Source organism: Mustela putorius, unplaced genomic scaffold (genome assembly GCF_011764305.1).
Source record: "Mustela putorius furo isolate JIRA1106 unplaced genomic scaffold, ASM1176430v1.1 tig00000596_pilon_pilon_pilon, whole genome shotgun sequence".
NCBI lineage: Eukaryota > Metazoa > Chordata > Mammalia > Carnivora > Mustelidae > Mustela > Mustela putorius.
Window position 1 is genome coordinate 3,339,836 of NW_025421428.1, and position 18,967 is coordinate 3,358,802.

The 18,967-nt window shown below is 38.7% G+C and overlaps 1 protein-coding gene across 2 annotated transcripts in view; it reads right to left on the minus strand.

The window, feature by feature from the left end:
• Positions 1 to 251: 251 nt before the first annotated feature.
• Positions 252 to 18,967, minus strand: part of C5 (complement C5) — a 108,710-nt gene continuing 89,994 nt past the window's right edge. For both annotated transcript variants that reach the window (XM_045082333.1, XM_004775601.2), the window contains 11 exons: positions 18,323 to 18,385; positions 17,141 to 17,222; positions 16,550 to 16,607; positions 11,597 to 11,699; positions 11,065 to 11,139; positions 10,851 to 10,956; positions 10,075 to 10,158; positions 9,091 to 9,180; positions 5,884 to 5,967; positions 1,357 to 1,495; positions 252 to 557 (listed from right to left, as the gene is read on the minus strand). In XM_045082333.1, coding sequence (XP_044938268.1) covers positions 419 to 557; positions 1,357 to 1,495; positions 5,884 to 5,967; positions 9,091 to 9,180; positions 10,075 to 10,158; positions 10,851 to 10,956; positions 11,065 to 11,139; positions 11,597 to 11,699; positions 16,550 to 16,607; positions 17,141 to 17,222; positions 18,323 to 18,385 — 1,023 coding nt within the window. In that variant the 3' untranslated portion in view covers positions 252 to 418. The remainder of the gene's footprint in view (positions 558 to 1,356; positions 1,496 to 5,883; positions 5,968 to 9,090; positions 9,181 to 10,074; positions 10,159 to 10,850; positions 10,957 to 11,064; positions 11,140 to 11,596; positions 11,700 to 16,549; positions 16,608 to 17,140; positions 17,223 to 18,322; positions 18,386 to 18,967) is intronic.

Genomic DNA, 18,967 nt, shown 5'->3' on the forward strand with positions numbered 1-18,967 from the left:
GTTTTTTGCACATTTTGAAAGCAAAGTCAGGGTTTAACGATCAATATTCTGTTCCTTGGTATTTTCTTTCAAGCAAAGGCCATTGTTATTGTAAGATACTACGTTTCAATGGGGCTATTCTTTCGTCCCCAGCAAACATTCCTGAGTGGCAGGTTTTGGGAGGCGCTCCAATTTTTATTGCTTCTGGTGTCTGATAACCTTGGCAGGAGTACTTGTGTCCATGCCCCCCAAGGCCACAGTATTTCAGAAAGTTACAGTTCTTAAAATCGTTCTTTAATAAAAGCAAGTGCCACTAATCCTAAGTAAAGCGAGCTTTCCAAATAAGACCAGCTGTGAATGTTTAAAAAAAGAAAGAAAGGAAAGGAAGACACTTCAACAACAGGAGTCCACAGTGAAAACTGTGCATGGTTAAACCTCTTCAGGCGTTTTCACATTCATTTAAAAAGATGTCTTCAGCAAACTTATCCAATTTCTCCACGAATTCTGAGCACAAGGGGCATGTGGTGTTTGTAGGCCAATATTCAATCCAGGTTGAGGAATCTAAAGGGTAGATGTACCTGCCAAGAAAAAACGACAGTGAAATGGCTGTGGTGATGGCCACAGACAGAGAAGAGCTGAATTCCACAGAGCTCAGCCTGCTCAGGCTGTCCAGGCCCCAGGAGGCCATGCTGTCAGCCAGGCTCTGCTGCACGGGCCTCCCCCTGGGAAGGACCACAAACCCCCAAATCTCAGGAAGCCACTTGAGGGCTCCCACGATTAAAGGCAGGAATAGTATCTATTTCAAGAACTATTATTTATTTTTAAAAATATTTATTTATTTATTTGACAGAGAGCAAGAGAATACAAGCAGGCAGAGCAGCAGAGGGAGAGGGAGAAGCAGTCTCCCCACCCAGCAGGGAGCCTGAAGCAGGCCCAACCCTAAGGACCTGGGACCAACCAACTGAGCACCCAGGTGCCCCTCAAGATCTATTTTTTAAAAAGAGACAATAAAATGAGTATTTAAACATTTCTCTCTTTACAAAGAGAACAGTCTGAGAACTTACTGAGGGGCAGTAAGTAACCCCCCTTATTATTGGGTGAGCACCTTCAGAGGCACCCTCAGACCTGGGTCCTCACTTGGTTTATCGGTCAGTGAGGGATCAGTTGCCCTCATGGTTTTTACGTGGCTCTTTGTTTTAAATTCCCATTGTTTCACTGATTCTTGGCCTTATGGCTAAGATCAAGTGTAAATTGACATTATTGCGTTTAGGCTTCTAATGGTTTGTTGGTTAATAGCCTGACACATAAGAAACGTGTAGTTAAGAATAAAAGACACCTAGTTTTGAAGGAAAGATCAGGAACTCCAAAATGACTTACCTGAAACTGAAATTGTATTTTATCTGGAGGGCTTCTTTACCCATAATTAAATACTGTCTTCCTTTCTCCAGATCAGCGTTGGTACACGTGGCCTTTTTAATGAAGGTGACTTCAGAGTCCTTCTCTGCAACAGCTTCACCTGAGAGGCACACAGGTAAGATTATCACATTCATGTTACGGTGTCACGAGCATAAACTCTTAACAATTCCAGTTCCTCGTGGCTAATTACTGAGTATAAATGTAATATAAGTGGCTATTGGAGAGTGACAATGTCCATATGGTTAAGGCTCTGGAATCAGGCTCTCGGTCATTTGCCAGCTGTGTGGCCCTGGACAAATGAGGCTCAGACCCATCCTTCTTTAGAACCAGGAATGAAAAGAACTTCTCTATGGTTGAACAACATTAATGTCCACTTGTTATATAGTAAAATCAAAAAGTATTTGGCAGCTGGCAATGGATAGTTTTGTAGAGAAGTACAAGACATGTGAAAGACTCTGGAGGGTTTGAAAGAGGATAACTTTGCGATTCTCAAAGAACTCAGGGTAGTCAAAAAGGTGGCTCCCTTACATGGAATGCATTCCTTCCCATGCTGTCCTGTTGCATTTCTACCCATCTGGAAACACATCTTCAATTCTCGAGGTATCCAGTATATACTCCTGGGTGTTCTTTGTCATAAATATCTCTCTGTCTCCTCCACTCCCCTTATACTTGAATTTCTATCACAATGTTTTATTCCATTTATCTGTCTTCAGCTAGGCAGGAAACTTCTTGAGGCAGGGACTGGGTCTGACTCGTTGCTATAGATTCAGGACTGATGATCAGTTATTTGACTCGGACAGAGTGATCCTAATTATTGAATCCTGAAAAAGTTCTGGACATATGCTTCATAGTAACTGCATATATGGTAAGCTTTAATTAGTGATATTTAATAAGCATGCACACATCAGTTGCAGCTGGTTTTCTTACACTCTCCTGATGACCTTCAGGACATGACTTCCCCTGGCAGCAATATCTAAGCAGCATTCCCAGCACTGTTTACCAGTTCAGCCCCTGTCATGGTAAGAAGTGTGGCTGCCCAGGCCTTATCATTATTTTAAAAAACGTTTTGTTATAAAATGTCTCAAGTAGGGGCGCCTGGGTGGCTCAGTGGGTTATGCTGCTGCCTTCAGCTTGGGTCGTGATCTCAGGGTCCTGGGATCGAGTCCTGCTTCCTCCTCTCTCTCTGCCTGCCTCTCTGCCTACTTGTGATCTCTCTCTGTCAAATAAATAAATAAATAATCTTAAAAAAATGTCTCAAGTATATCCAGAAGAGGGAATAATTAATTAACCTCAGCTGTCACAATCATTGATCTTTTTTTTTCCCCATTTATATTGTCACTCAGAACACCCTGTATTTTAAGGGAAACACCAGTTTATCATTATCCTTGAACTGCCTATTTGCCCTCTATTCTAAATAGCTTAGCTTTTAGCTTGGCTTATTGTTCATGTGCAGCAATTTTTGGGTAAGTGGTAAATGTGTGGTGTTCTGATAGTTATATAAATTTGAAATGTATACAATTAAAAAAGGAACACCTGGAATGAAGAGGTAATAAAGTATACAAACATTTCTAACATTTCCTTTTAAATGTCATAAATCTGAATGGACAGGAGAACAAAGAAGAAGTGATATTGATAAAGAACTACAGCTTAGGAATCATCTCATGCTGCCCAACATTCAGAACAGCCTGGGATGTCTTCTGATACTATGTAAGAATTAGGAGAAAATAAGACAAATAACTTGTATTTCTGGAATGAAGAATACTTGATTATTTCAGTAAAAATAGGAATGGTTTATTCTTACTTATAATGTGAAAGCTGGGTGCAAATGGCATTCAAAGTTAGATGGCAAAAAGATCAGAGTGCTAAACACATATTTTCATCAGAATGACAACTATGATTCAGAAAATTTGTGATCATCAATGAGAAAAAAACAGGTTAACACCACAAATCAATTTCAAACAGTAAAACATTTGAAAATAATAAAAACCAGAAACACATTTTTATGAGAGTATCGATCAAGCCAATCAAGATTTGGAAAGTATTATTAGTCTATGGCTAAAAATGATGAAGCATTTTCATACTTGAAAGACTTGATAGAATTTCAAAAGAGAAGAAAATTAATATAAACATAAAGTTGCAATTTAGGTTTACACTCCTACTTATTGCAAAATTTATACCTAGTGAAATGAGAATACAACTTTTTGGTATATGAGCTGCTGAAGCGAGCACTGAGAACACAACTTTTTGGAAAATATAAATAAGGTGCTAAAAGTTCAACCATTATTGAAAAAAATCAATGAATATAAAAAGTGTTTAAAATAATGTAAAATAAAAAATTGGGGACTTTGAAGACCATTTAATGGGTTTTGCTGATTTCAAGGTACTGGAAAGAACAACTGAACAACATATCAAGCTGTTGGAGAGAAAAGGAGTCAATGAGGAATACTTATGTGAACACTGTATTGGTACAAACAGATTGCCAGGGAAGAGTCCAGTTTCAGCAAAAGTTCTGAAGTTCCCAGCTGTTCAATTAGGCGTTGACTGAATTACCTATCAAGCAGGTATCAAGTGTCTCTGGATACCACAAAGATAGGAGCCAAGCCAGATCATTTCACTGTAACTACTTCTTTGTAAGTTTAGTGTTCTGTGTATCTAGGCAGAATTAAGTAATAATAGGAAAAGCTTTAAAAATTTCAATAATGAAAAAATTGCAATAATGAAAATTGGAAAAATATTGGAATTTGGACAGGCAGCTGGTAGTGCTAGAATCACAAAGACAGTTTGGAAATCATGTCAAGCCTGATTGGTTCACTTTGATAGATATTGTGGTATAGAGGCAAATATTTACAAAGTGGATAGATATGCTTTTTGGTGACTTGCTCATGATAGTCTAGCAATTATGTCAATACAGTCTTCAGATGTTCAATAAAATATATATCAACTTTAATAAGCTCACAGATTAGAGAATAAATAGTGAAGTTGTATAAAAATAAAGGAAACTATGAAAGTGGAACAAGCTTTTAGCAAGATAAAAAATGATTATAAATTTGATATAAAACAAAATCAAACCACTTAAGGGTTATATGAAAATATTTTTGTTTTAATGGCAAAAGTAAAAAATAGGATGAACTTTTAAGTTTTTTAAAAAAATTGTGAATCCTAAAACTTTGTCTATGATGTTTGTAAAACTCTCAGGGTTAAAGGGGAATAAAAATAAGAAAGGAAAACCAAATATTCAATAAATTTTCAAATTTCAAAAATTCAATAAATTGTTGTCATGACTTAGCTGATAAATAGAGATACACTGAATACATAAAAATGTCATAGAGTTCCGGAGGACTAGAAACATTTTGAATGCAATTACTACCAATTGAATAGAAGCTGAGAGAGACTTCAGGGCCACAGATAGTACCTTTGCTATTAGGAGGTATTACTTATTGAGATTATAGGTTTTGTAAAGACTATCAATTCGATAAAGATATAGTTGGAGGTTTGATGTGGTTCCTTATTGTCAAATCAGAGCTCAGACAGGGGCAATCCTGTAGTGAGTCAAGCAAAATAAGACTGACAATGTCTAAAACTAAAACTTATTTGGAATTATTAGAATTATTTAATGAACCATTTGTGTGACTATATAATTTTACAAGAAGTTTTATAATATTTATAACTTAGTTTAATTAGAGAATAAAAGGGAACAATTTTAAAATGTTTTATATTTTTTTTACATGTGAATTCATTTTATTGTATTAGTTATTAAATGTCTCATTTATCCTCACATGGCATCTAACCCACAGCTTTGTACTTCATTGACACTCTTAACTGGTTTCCCTGTTTCTACTCTCGATCACTCCCACAAAAGAAGCCAGAATGATCTTTTAAAACCATAAATCAAATCATCTTGTTTGCCTACCTCAAACCTTTTGTTAGCTTCCCTTTGGACTTCTAGAATATCTAAATCTAAATATCTTGTCATGTGTTATAAATGCTTGTATGACCCAGCTCCTGCCTACCTCTCAGCTTCACCTCACACTAGTGTCTTCCTGCCTCTGACCCCTGCTGGGGTTCTTCAGCTCCCTGATGGTGCCAGGTTACTTGCTATCTCAGGGCGGTTGTATATTTGTTTCGCTCTTCACTACACCCCTTTAAGAATGGCTAACTCCTAATATCACTCCCAAAAGACGCCATCTGTTATCACACTGAAGGAGTTTCCCACATTAATTACATGTCTCAGATATAGTACTTGTTATGATTTAGAATTATTTGTTCATTGTCTGTCTTTCTTTCTTTCTTTCTGTCTCTCTTTCTTTCTGAACATGTCTCCTTGAACAGACTATAAATGTTAATAAGGCAAGAACTCTGGCTGTGTTATACGAGTTGTATCCTCTGTGTCTAATACAATGCCTAGTCTATCAATATAACGCCTCATTAATGGCACATAGTAAGTACTAAATATTTGTTGAGTGAAAGAATGAATGAAAGAATGCTCACCAGCTTTGTAGATATCCAGGAGGGTTGCAGTGTACTTAATGAAGACATTTTCTTCAGTGATAGAAGTGAGACGAACTTTATAAACTGGTAGGAGAAACAACACAAGAATTCATGCTTAATATCGCTAATGCCATGTCCAGTAGAAGCCAGAGTTTGTCAAACAAATGAGAAATGAGGCATAGCAAACTCTTATGAGCTCCCTGAGGTAAATCTCATTTCTTCCAAAAAGCCTTCCTAAGTACTCCCAATCTGATTCTACTGATCATGACTAATGGTTTATTCTGCTAAGAATCATTAGCCCTAGCCACTGTTGTAGAACAGGAGGATTAGGATAAGAGCAGCATTAAATTAAAAGAGAGAAGCACACTAAACAAACAAGATATGTCTTTGTTAAATGTAAAGTTCAGATTTTGATCCTTTAAGATTAGTGGAGTCATGCCCATGGGGAATGTGGAAGGGCCCCTTCCTTTTCCATTTGTCCACAGAGGGGCCTTTATCTATCATTCAGGCCTGTCCTGTGGGCCTCCTGTTCCCTTGCCTGGATTGTTTGGATACCTCCAATGGCTCTGATCTTTGGATTTTGATAGGATTTGGTTTTCTGACTCATCTTTGCTGGGATTGGTAGCTATCTGACACGAGACATTCTTTATCCTGTTTTCTCTTCATTCAGGCATCAATTTTTAACCCATGGTATTTGATCTCAGGTTTGGAATGAGCAGCTTGAAGGGACCGATCCCTTCTATGTATCTGAGAAAAGATCCTTTCATTTTTGCTTTGGTAGAGTTGAAGTGAATGACCCAAAAGGTTTGCCCGTTTTTGAGATTCCAGCTAGCTAGATGAATGAAGGAGCTCACTGTGCCAGAACCAAAGGCCAACTGAATTAGTAGCTTAAAACAAATTTTGAAATATCCTGAATTTGGGATGCCTGAATGGCTTCATCGGATAAGCATCTGCCTCTGGCTAAGGTCATGATCTCAGGGTTGTGGAATCAAGCCCCACACTGGGTTCCCTGCTCAGCAGGGAGTCAGCTTCTCCCTCTGCCTCTGCTACTCCAACAACAATACCCCACCCCTACCCATGCTCTCTCTTTTGCTCACTCTCTCAAATGCATAAGTAAAATCTTTTTTAAAAGATTTTATTTATTTATTTGACAGAAAGAAAGATCACAAGTAGGTAGAGAGGCAGGCAGAGAGAGAGAGAGAGAGAGAGGGTGAAGAAGGCTCCCCACTGAGCAGAAAGCCGAATGTGGGGCTCAATCCCAGGACTCTGAGACCATGACCTGAGCTGAAGGCAGAGGCTCAACCCACTGAGCCACCCAGGCACCCCAGTAAAATCTTTTTTTAAAAAATCAAGATGAAGAAGGGCCATCTGTACTCCAATGTTTATAGCAGCAATGGCCACGGTTGCCAAACTGTGGAAAGAACCAAGATGTCCTTCAACAGACGAATGGATAAGGAAGATGTGGTCCATATACACTATGGAGTATTATGCCTCCATCAGAAAGGATGAATACCCAACTTTTGTAGCAACATGGACAGGACTGGAGGAGATTATGTTGAGTGAAATAAGTCAAGCAGAGAGAGTCAATTATCATATGGTTTCACTTATTTGTGGAGCATAACAAATAGCATGGTGGACATGGGGAGTTAGAGAGAAGGGAGTTGGGGGGAATTGGAAGGGGAGGTGAACCATGAGACTATGGACTCTGATAAACAATCTGAGGGGTTTTAAGTGGTGGTGGGGGTGGGAGGTTAGGGGAACAAGGTGGTGGGTATTAGAGAGGGCACAGATTGCATGGAGCACTGGGTGTGGTACAAAAACAATGAATACTGTTATGCTGAAAATAAATAAAAAATAAATTTAAAAAAATACACAAAAAAATCAAGATGAATTCTATGGAAAGAAAGACTATAAATCATCCCCAATTTATTCTGATGGCTGTATTTCCAGTAAGCGAGATCAGTGTAATATAATGGAAATAATACTGAAGAGCAGGATGCATCCTAGTTTTACTACTTAATTCCTACATGACTTTGAACAAATTATTCAATCTCCCTGAAACTTAGTTTATTCACTGGCAAAATACAGATAATTCTCTGTTACCTCAAACAGGTCTTATGGGATTCCAATGAGAAACGATATAAGAAAGCAGTCAGTAAACACACAGTGCTGAATTAACTGTACTGAGATAATATCCCCCCCCACACGTTTGAGATAGTGTACAATATGCTCTCTTTCTCTCTTTCAAAAAAAAAAAAAGAAGCCAGAAATAAACATTAGAAACCAATTTTGATATGGTTTCTCTCATATGTGGAACATAAAAAGTAGGGCAGAGGATCGTAGGGAAAGGGGGGGAAAATAGAATGGGAAGTCATCAGAGAAGGAGGAAAAACCATGAGGGACTCTTAACTCTAGGAAAAAAACTGAGGGTTGCTGGAGGGGTGGTGGCTGGGGGCATGGGGTCACTGGGTGATGGGCATTAAGGAGGGCACATGATGTGATGAGCACTGGGTGTTGTATATGAAACTGATGAATTATTGAGCATTACATCTGAAACCAATGATGTACTATAAGTTGGCTAATTGAATTTAAAATTATATATATATATATATATATATATATATATATGGAACTTACACACACACACACACACACACACACACACACAGAAATAAAGGAGCTAATTCTCTGAACGTAAGAGAAGACCACAACTGTCCTGGGCATTTGACATAGCTCTGAGCTCTGGACATCCAGAAGGAGATGCTCCTTTTGAAGCAGAACACTGCAATTCTGTATATATTTTAAATGATTTAGTATTGATATTTTTACCTTGTCTTTGAAGGGAGTTTGAAAAAAAAAATTCTAAGCCCCCAAACCATCTTTGTGTCTGCCTCTGACTGGAAGAATAGTGAAATCTTATACCTTCAGGGCTTCTCAAAAGTTCTCTCTGTTTAATTTGATGGGATCTAATAGCGCAAAGTATCCTGGCTGGGTGTGTACGTCACTCCTGTCGTTTTAAATGAAAGTTACATTTCTTTACTGAAGGATAGATAATTTTGCTTGTTAATGCTGAAAATTGACATTTTCCTTCAAGGGAACATAGAATGTAGTATCCAAATAGTCACTATAAAAAGTTGTTGCTCTCTAATGGATCATATATTCATAAAACTTTGTTTAACGGAACTCTATACAAAACTTTGAACTTACCATAGGCAATGTCTGGTTTACATGCTGCTTCTTTTCTAGTATCTGGAGAGATTGTCAGATCCAATTCTGCCTGCATTTGTCCACAGTCAGCTGGATTTTGTGAAAAATGGTAAAAGTTAGGTTAACGTAAAGAGGCAGGCACTCCCTTTGGCAGTAAACACAGTTTTCACAAGCCCTGGCAATCCAGTATGATCTTATAAATACCATTTTTTCCCTTTTCCATAAAGTGAGACATTATATAAAGCAAAACCAAAATGAAATAAACAAAAACAAAATCTGGGACATGAGGCTTAGAATGGGTAGTCACTCCAAATTCAATTCAGTTCTTTTGAAATGTATATGCTTTCATTAAAGAAAGGAGGAAATTTTCCCATTTTGAGTATAATTAAAAGTCTCTTGAAGGAACCAAAATGATAACTGGACTGATTTAGAGCTATAAAATGGTACAATAAGTACCTCTTATAGATATTAAATTTTTTGAAAAACAAAATAAATCCCAAACCAACCCAGACCCTCATGGAGTCAGTTGATGATTATTGAGTTTTGGGTCCTTTCCTTGACCAAGGGAAAGGATTTACAGAAGACTGAAGGGAACTGGACAATAAACAGAGATGTCACTGAGTGTTAAGGAAAAAGAAAAAGAATAGGGCTAGTGGCTCAGTCCTGAGCCTCTGTTCTCTTAAGCTGTGGTCCTATTTCATTAAAAAGACAAGGTGAAAAGCAAGAATTTCACATCCTGTTATTCCTCTGATATCCAACAAATTGTCTAGCAGGTGTTTCTCCATATCTGTACAGTAGAAACTACCAGGGTGTTCAGAAGTTGTTGAAAAGTAGTTTTACAGTATTCAATCAACCAGCTTTCAGTCAGCTGAGATGTCTTCTTCTGAGGTACAAGTTTGTCAAATAGCTTCTGCCAGATTAGTCCTGAATTATGAGTCCTGCTTTAAACAAGCATGCAGTCTGAACATGTTAAGTGAAGTTTACCTTCTACGCATTTGCACGTTACTCCTTCACAGACTTGCTGAAGATTGGCATGGGATGGACTATAAAACATGGTGCATTGTTTATCTGTGGCAATGAAAGCATAGTTAGGAGAGGTGACTTGATTAACACACAACACATTTATGGATCAGTGAGCCTCTCCCATGGGGTTTTGGAGATGACTTATTCCAAAATTTCTTTTTGTAACTTAGATGCAAGGAGATTAAACTATGCATTGTCTCTCCTGACGCATGTCCCTTTACTCTCCTTCAAAATGATTTCCCCTTCTGTGCTTGAAATTTTACTGTTCAATATTATTTCTTAGAATTAAAATATTTGACACTTCCATGAATGAGAGGAAGTAAATTTTGTTACACAAGAGTCTGCAGAAAGAGCTGTAATTGTTTAGGAGAATAGAAGAAGAGGGGCCAAGTATGTTCCATGTGATTTTGGAAGATAAAACTAGAATGAATGGGTGTGAGACTTTGGTTCATTCTTAGAATTTTTTAAACAAGTAGAACTGCCTAAAATGGAGTTGTCTGTCTTGTGAACCAAAGAGCTCTCTGATTACTTAGTATTCGCAGAAAAAGCTCAGTGATCAAATGTAGGATCATTGATTCAACATTTATTAAACAAGTCATATACCCAACACTGTGTTGATTCTGGGAGGATTAAAGAAATAGGGGGTACATGAGCTTCTCAAAAAAGGAGAGATGCAATGGATACTGTAATGAAGGCAAAGTAGTTCTCCGAAGAAATTTTAGAGTATAGTTGATTACCTGGTCTGTGGTATTCATACACCGTGAAAGTAGCAGGACTCAGAAACCCAACTTGAAAAAGTTCAAATATCCGGAATCGAACACAAAGGAACTCATCAGAAGGAATCTGACAATTACAAGGTTTGAGCAAATTATGGGAGAAGAAACTCAACATTTTGGCCTGAAAATTTTGAATAGTGATTGGAAATGGGGATTGATGGGAGGTGGAACTTACCGAATTCAGTTGCAGAATAATATGTTCATCTTTGATTTGATAATCAGTTAGTAGCTGATCTACCCCTTCCACAAGCTGGGAGAGGAAAGAGAAAGTTTGGATTTAATTTCACGATTTTTTTTTAAGTTGATCATTTTGTTTAAATGCATTCACCCCATATTGGGATGTTAGACGTGGGGAAGTAATCCACTATTCAAAAAAGTTGAAGAGCAGCTCCTCCTCTTGAAAAAGTCTGAACATGTAATCCTATGCATTTACATTTTGTTCAGACCATGCAAGTATATGCACCCACTTTACTTTGGAAAATTAAAACTTAGGTAGATTATTGATTTGGAAAGAATATTCTAGGTGATTCTATGAAAGTGATATATTAAAATACATTATATTTTATTATATATATTATACACAGAGTTGTATATATAATTTAATAAATTATAAAATATGTTAAAATGAAAGGAAATAGCTTTATCTGTAAAAGAGTGTAATAAAGAAAACCAAGCATCCATAATAATATGTAAAAGAGAACATTTACAACTCTTAAATCTTCTGCGTTTGCATTGATTCCGGTAGGCAAAGAGATATCCATCACTGCATGGGAAGACCCAGATGATGATTCTTCTTTGCTGGGCTTGTAGCTAAAATAAATGAGAGATCGGAAATGGAATTAATAAGTGGACAAGATTCTTTAGGTTTTAATTTTTTTAAAATTTTTTATTTTTTATAAACATATATTTTTATTAGGTTTTAATTTTTAATTTGTGTCTGCCCTTACTTGCCTCACTATAATACAGGCATTGCAACCTCTAAATGTTAGTGTTGTAAGAGATCTTAGAGTTATCTATTCTAACTTTTTGCTCACTTGACCAATACTTTATTTAGAGAGTGAGCGTGAGCAGAGGGCGAAGGAGTGAGAGAACCCCAAGCATACTCTGCACTGAGTATGGAGGCCAATGCGGGGCTCTATCTCACTACCCTAAGGTCATGACCCTGAGATCATGACCTGAGCCAAAACCAAGAGTCAGACCCTTAACCAAATGTGCCACCCAGGCACCTCTTGACTGATACTTTATTTATTTATTTATTTATTTATTTGAGTCCCCAGTACATTTTATTTTATTTTTTTTTAAGATTTATTTTTTTTAAATTTTTTTAATTAATTTTTTATTTTTTATGAACATATATTTTTATCCCCAGGGGTACAGGTCTGTGAATCACCAGGTTTACACACTTCACAGCACTCACCAAAGCACATACCCTCCCCAATGTCCATAATCCCACCCCCTTCAAGCAGAGAAAGACAACTATCATATGATCTCCCTGATATGAGGAAGTGGTGATGCAACATGGGGGCTTAAGTGGGTAGGAGAAGAATAAATGAAACAAGATGGGATTGGGAGGGAGACAAACCATAAGTGACTCTTAATCTCTATTTTTTTTTTAAGACTTTATTTATTTATTTGACAGAGAGAGAGAAAGCAAGGTCAGGAACCCAAGCAGGGGAAGTGAGAGAGGGAAAGCAGTCTTCCCACCAAGCAGGGAGACAGACGTGAGGCTTGATCCCAGAATGCTGAGATCATGACCAGAGCTGAAGGTGTACACTTAACTGAGCCACCCAGGTGTCCCTTGACCAATACTTTAAATGGACCTGTAGAGGTTATTCAGCCCAAGCTTTTAACAAAGTAGTTGAGGAAACTGAGGATGACAGTAAGGTACTTGTCAAGGTCACATGACTAGTTCACCTCAGAGCTGCATAAATCTCTTGATTCTCATTCCAGTTCCTTTTTTTTTTTTTTAAATTTTTTATTTTTTATAAACATATATTTTTATCCCCAGGGGTACAGGTCTGTGAATCACCAGGTTTACACACTTCACAGCACTCACCAAATCACATACCCTCCCCAATGTCCATAATCCCACCCCCTTCTCCCAAACCCCCTCCCCCCGGCAACCCTCAGTTTGTTTTGTGAGGTTAAGAGTCACTTATGGTTTGTCTCCCTCCAGTTCTTTTTCTAATGCAGCACACTTGAAAAAGAAAATTTGTTCTATATTCAAAAGCGACTCAATAAGCATGTTTAGGAAAAAGCTTGAAGGAAATACCCGAAAATGTTAGCAGCTACTCTCTTCGTAAGTGATTTATCTCTTTTCTTTTCCATGCTTTTCTATACTTTCTAAATTTTCCACAATAGATACTTTATTAAAAAAAAATGTTTTAAGGACTATCCTCCATCTAGGAATAGTGCTCAGGAGGAAGCTAAGGAAAAAGGCAAAGGCGGTAAAATGAGAGATTTGGTGTGTTTTTGTTTTTGTTTTTTTCTGATAAGAGCAGAAAAAAAAAAAAAGCCAGTGAACAGGGGAATCAGGAAAATTGAGTTTTACCCCAGTTCTGCTGAGACATTTCTACCTATTGTTTTCCCTTTCTGGAGTTCATTTTCTTGGTAAAATAAACTGTGAAGAAGTATAAACTTGTGTTTCAAGTCTACCTTTATAATTCTGAGGCTTTGTTTTAAGAGACAGAGGTTAGTGCTGCCATTAAGTGGAATTAGAAGATTTAAAAGGGGTAAGCTGGCAGGTCAGGGGCTGAAGACCAGAGATGGGGGCAGAGCGAGGGCGGTTCTGCAAAGCTTGAGTTTCAGGTTCCAGCTTCATCTCAAGATGCTTGAGAGAAGGCTGGACATTTGAGAGTGGAGCCTGGAAGATGTTAGGATTAAAGGAAGAAACTGGGGAGACAGCTTCATAGTGGGAAGATAAACTGATTTCACCTGAAGGAATGAGAATTAGTTAAATGGGAGCTTTTATGTGAGTTATTGAGGTGGCAGGGGATCTCTTTTTCCCAATCATACCTATTGGGGCAGACCCTATTAGATGTTTTGTTTGTACTAGTTACTGTAATAATTAAAGATATCATAAAATCTCTGGTTTACAAAAATTTAGTCCCATTCTTCACAAAATTAACAATTAACAACAGACTATAAGACAAACTGGAACTGTAAAATGACATCTGGACATCTCCCTAATTGAATGGGTGAGTATCACCAGGAGCAGAGAACTCTTGCTCACAGATGCAAATACTCTGTCAACAGAATGGAAAAAGGCCTCCTGAGTGGAGAATGTCTATGAAAAGTTGCTGGAGCCTTGATGACTGGTTGCCATGGTGACTGTTTCAACCATGGAACAGAAATGTTCCTTTCGAGAAGCCCTTTGCCTGCTGCCAAAGACAGCAATCTTCCCCAAAGGCATTTTGTTCAGAGAGAAGGAGAGAAATGAAATCCTTTTTTCTTTTCTTACGGATACAACAGAGAGGTTGTAAAAAGCTAACTACAGGAAAGAGACCCCCTGAATACAGAAACTGTATGCAGGCATTTTTTTTTTTAAGTCAGGAGAGAGAATATTTGAAGGCAAAGATTTTTTCACATGAATAAGTACTACACAGTTACTTTTGGACTTTATCCAACCTACTTTAACTTCACAGAGCCAAAGCATATTCTACCTGGCTTTTTTGAGCATTCTGTTCCCAACTGGTAAAAGCCAAAAAAATTAGAAAATTCAATATTACATCTCTATTTGCTTTCTTTTGTATATTAACAATCTTGAATTAGGCCTCCTGTCAATGAATTTAAATGAATGAGTTTTTGATAAGAGCCTTTTTATGTATCGCAGAGTTGTAGGACATAAGAACTGAAAGACACTTGGAGAACAGATAGTTTAGTATCCCTGCATTACAGAAGAGGCCCAGAGAAGCAAGCCGATTTGTTACAGGTCACTTGAGTACTTCATGGTAGAGGCTACCCCCCAGGGGTCCCACTGATCCATCAGAGCCCTGCTTTGTGCCCACTATAGGGTCCTATGCAGGCCCCGCCTTCAACAAGTCTGCTCACATCTCCCTGTGACCAGTTGGAATTTAAACACAACTGTGATCATGCCTCCTCCTCCAGAAGAGAGGTACCCAAGTGCAGAAATGGCAGTTAGGAGGGTGGGAAAGGGAAACCTTAGCGGGAAGACATGAAGGAATGAGGAAGGGTGCTTGAGAGCGAACAGAGGGCAGAGACTGGCCAAGGACGGAAGGAGGTATTGTGAGCAGGCTGGCCAGTGCGGGAATCCTGAAAAAGGAGAGACTGGACAAGGATGGGAAATGGCTGGGAAGGAGGTGGTGAGAAGCAGTGTGCTGTTCATTGAGGTCAGTGGTCTTAGGTTATACTGACTAAAGAGGTGGTTTAGATCCTGACCTGAGTGTCAAGGTCTGGGGCTCGAGGCCCTGCCTCTACCTCCAACTCCGTGAGAACTCAGCAGGTCACCTCACCTCTTTGTGTTTCAGCTTCTGGGTTCATTGTGTCATCCCCCCAAATCCTTTTCTGCTCTAATCTATTATACAGCTCTGCGGAATTTCTAAGTGCTTTGACATCATCTGTGATTATATGCAAAATCAGCAGAATACCAACCACAGAAATCAGTTGTTGAGATTTCTGTGAAGAGTTAAGGAAACAGCACAACAGGAGGTACTGAGGGGTTATGAAAAGAAGAGGGAAGAGGTCTGTGTTCTAATCATGGGTCCACCACTGCTTTACTCTGTGTGATCACTAAGGTATGTGTACATAATTTCAAAAACCTATGCTTTAAAAAAAAAAAAAAGATTTATTTGAGGGGGGGAGCACTAGCAGGGGGAGGAGGGGCAAAAGGAGGAGAAGGGGAAAGGGGAAGGCGAGCAGAGGCAGAGGGAGAAGCAGACACCTCGCTGAGCAGGGAGCCCAACGTGGGGTTTGATCCCCAGACCCTGGTTCTCAAGGCTGGCTACCATCAGAATAACCTCTAGGGGTAAGGCCTGAGTTTTAGATAGTTCTAAAAGCCCTCCAGCTGACTTCCATGTGCAGCCTGAATCTCAATTCACTCTGAATCTCAATTCACCACTGGCTAATAAGGGCTAGGGATTTTGCTGAGTGAATATGATTTTTCTAAGTAGGAGAGTAGAAGCTGCTTATAAGAAAGTCTTTTTCTTTTTCTTTTCCTAATACTTCAATCTCCTCTCTACCTTTCTGGAAGATAGAAAGAAGATAATATTATAGTGTTTGAATAAAAAGGCCAAAAATGGGAGGCCAAAAACTATGAGTAAAAACAAAGTAGTTTTACAAAGTAGCTATCTAAGAACACCCATTACATCTTGCACTTTAAAAAGCACACAATTGGGGCGCCTGGGTGGCTCAGTGGGTTAAAGCCTCTGCCTTCAGCTCAGGTTATGATCCCAGGGTCCTGGGATCAAGTCCCTCATCCAGCTCTCTGCTCAGCAGGGAGCCTGCTTCCTCCTCTCTCTCTCTCTGCCTTTCTGTCTGCTTACTTGTGATCTCCATCTGTCAAATAAATAAATAATTTTTTTAAAAAGTGCACAATTTTGCGTCTTCCAGCCATCTTAAAATTCAAGAAGGTGTAAAGACATAATAGAATGGCACAACCCAGACCCTGAAGTCTTCGCTCCCCTTTGTGAAAACAGGCTTACCTGGCACAGGCTATGATTCGCTTATAATCCGAGTCACCATAGCCTCTGTAGCTGGATGCTAGCACACAGGACAAACAAGCAAACAAAATGACGGTAAACCATTTTTAGCTGTTTTGCACCCGTTAGAACAGAATAATTAGTGAAAAGGTCTCTGAGCACAGTTAAAAATGATTTATCACTCGGAAATTGACACTTCTGGTTATTTTAATGGAAATTCATGGCTACTGACAATATTAATAATTATAACAGTTCTTTGCTCTCAAAGAACTTATAATTTAAGGAAGGAGTTATTTAAGGTAGCATGTTTGGAGAAGGTTGTAGGGAGAAAGAGCTGATGCCTGGATTCACTGGTTGCTAGAAATCCCCTATCCCTTGTAGGGATAGGTCTTTGAGCCACACATCAAAGTTCTCAGGGCAGAAGAAAGCACACCCTCTGATCCTGGGGCCATGGTTAGAGAAGGACTACAGGGATCAAAAGGACTTGCTTTTGAAATGGAGGGGAGAACCAACCCGCCAGAAGAGGGAGATGAAGACCACAGGAAGGAAAAAAGGGAGGGGCACAAAATTACAGTGTAAATCATGCTGTTTTACCTTCCATGTCTTGGATTTCAATTTTCAAGTGAAAGCTGCAAATTTCATCAGAGGTGCCAGTTTTTTGAACCACAGTTGTTACCTGCATCGGGATGAGTGAGCAAGAATATTCTATTTATAACGGGACAGTGGGAAGGCATTGTGGCAGTACTGTTTTCCTGCAGATGGGATGCTTGAAGTATCATTTCCACAATCCAGTGCAAATTGGGTGCAGTGAAGACTCATTTCACAATAGCCGGACTTCCAGCAAACCCCACAATTTGAAACATAGCTGACTAGTCCAAGTAGGGGAAAAAAAATGATATCTAGCCTGGCAGAATCTTGCCAAATCCCATGCAGTCAAATCTGAGCACCTGACTGTACAGAAAAGTTCCTAAGCCTCTCACCTTTGAACCTGTACAATAAGTTTTATGCATAACACTACAAGGCTAGGAAGTGTGGTTTTCTCTCAGCTCCCACACCACCCACGGTAAACAACAAATTATAGGTGTGCATAGGACAGGGGTGCTACCCGAGGTAGGTATGTTGAGAGCAACTAGAAGTGACAGAAAAGTGGATAACCACCTCCCTACCAACCCAACCATGCAATCTTATAAAGTCTTTGAAGGGATAAATGTGGAAAAGATAAGAGCGTAATTAAAATCATCAGTAGAATATTAAATTATGCTTAGAATATGTAGTTGATCTTATTTTAGCCATTTGGCAGTACAAGTTTTCTAAGTTGTCTACACAAGTGCACACAGTCTATGGCTAAAATAAAAGAAACTTAAGCCCTTATATATATACATCCATCTTAAATGAAACTGGGTAAACAAGGTGTGACTATGCTACAAATCACAGAAAACATGGATACATACGTGTATGTGTCCACACACATGCACCATATGTACCTTTACGTCTAGAACCATAAAACTATGTATCTATATGTATAATTATATATAATTTCCACAAATACAAAGACTATATGCATACAAGGATTAACATAACCATTTGCAAAAAGCAATTGTGAGTACAGCTACCAAGATAGCAAAAAGAATTAAATAAATGAATCCTACTTTAGTCATGGTTACCCAAGCCTAGATTTCTGTAACTTTGTGGCAAAGTCCCTAACTTTCTTTTATGTTACTTGGTCCAAGCAGACACATCATTGTGCATGAAACTGACTCTCAGTGAAATACTTACATGCACTGTGGCCAGCCCATTGCCATATCCAGTACTGACTACGAGGTCATCATTGAGAGACACCTGAAAAGGGGATGAGAAACCATGCTTTCTTTTCTTATTCAATGATGAGGGAGGACAGAACAATGAAAAGAGTTCATGGACACCTGCCAGGTTCCTCTCTCAGAGCTGTTGTGAGATTAAATGGATAAGGACAGTGAAAATCCTGTGCACACAGACACAAAAAGTACTGGAAATTCCCCTTTCCCCTTTACATGTAAATATGATGTCTGAGATCTCCTGAGTAAGCCAGTGATACCAACATATCAGAAGTTATTTTTGGTTACACCTTCACTTATATATGGTTATGATAAAACTGGATCTTCATCTCTTTGTAAATGCCTTTCAGTGCCTCATGATGGCTGTCTCCTCCACTTCCCACTGGTCTCTGTTTAACAAAAGACTTGGCACCCCACCCAGACCCCTAGCACCTCACTTAAACCTGCCAAATCCTTAGGTGCTGATGGTCTTCTTCCCATCTTTCTAGAAGGAGAGTGAAGGAACAAACTGAATTAAGGAATTCTCTTCTTTAAAGGAACTCAATTATATAAATGCCCCTTGATTTGTGGAAAGCATGAGGGAGATCATTTTGTGCAAGAGGCCCAA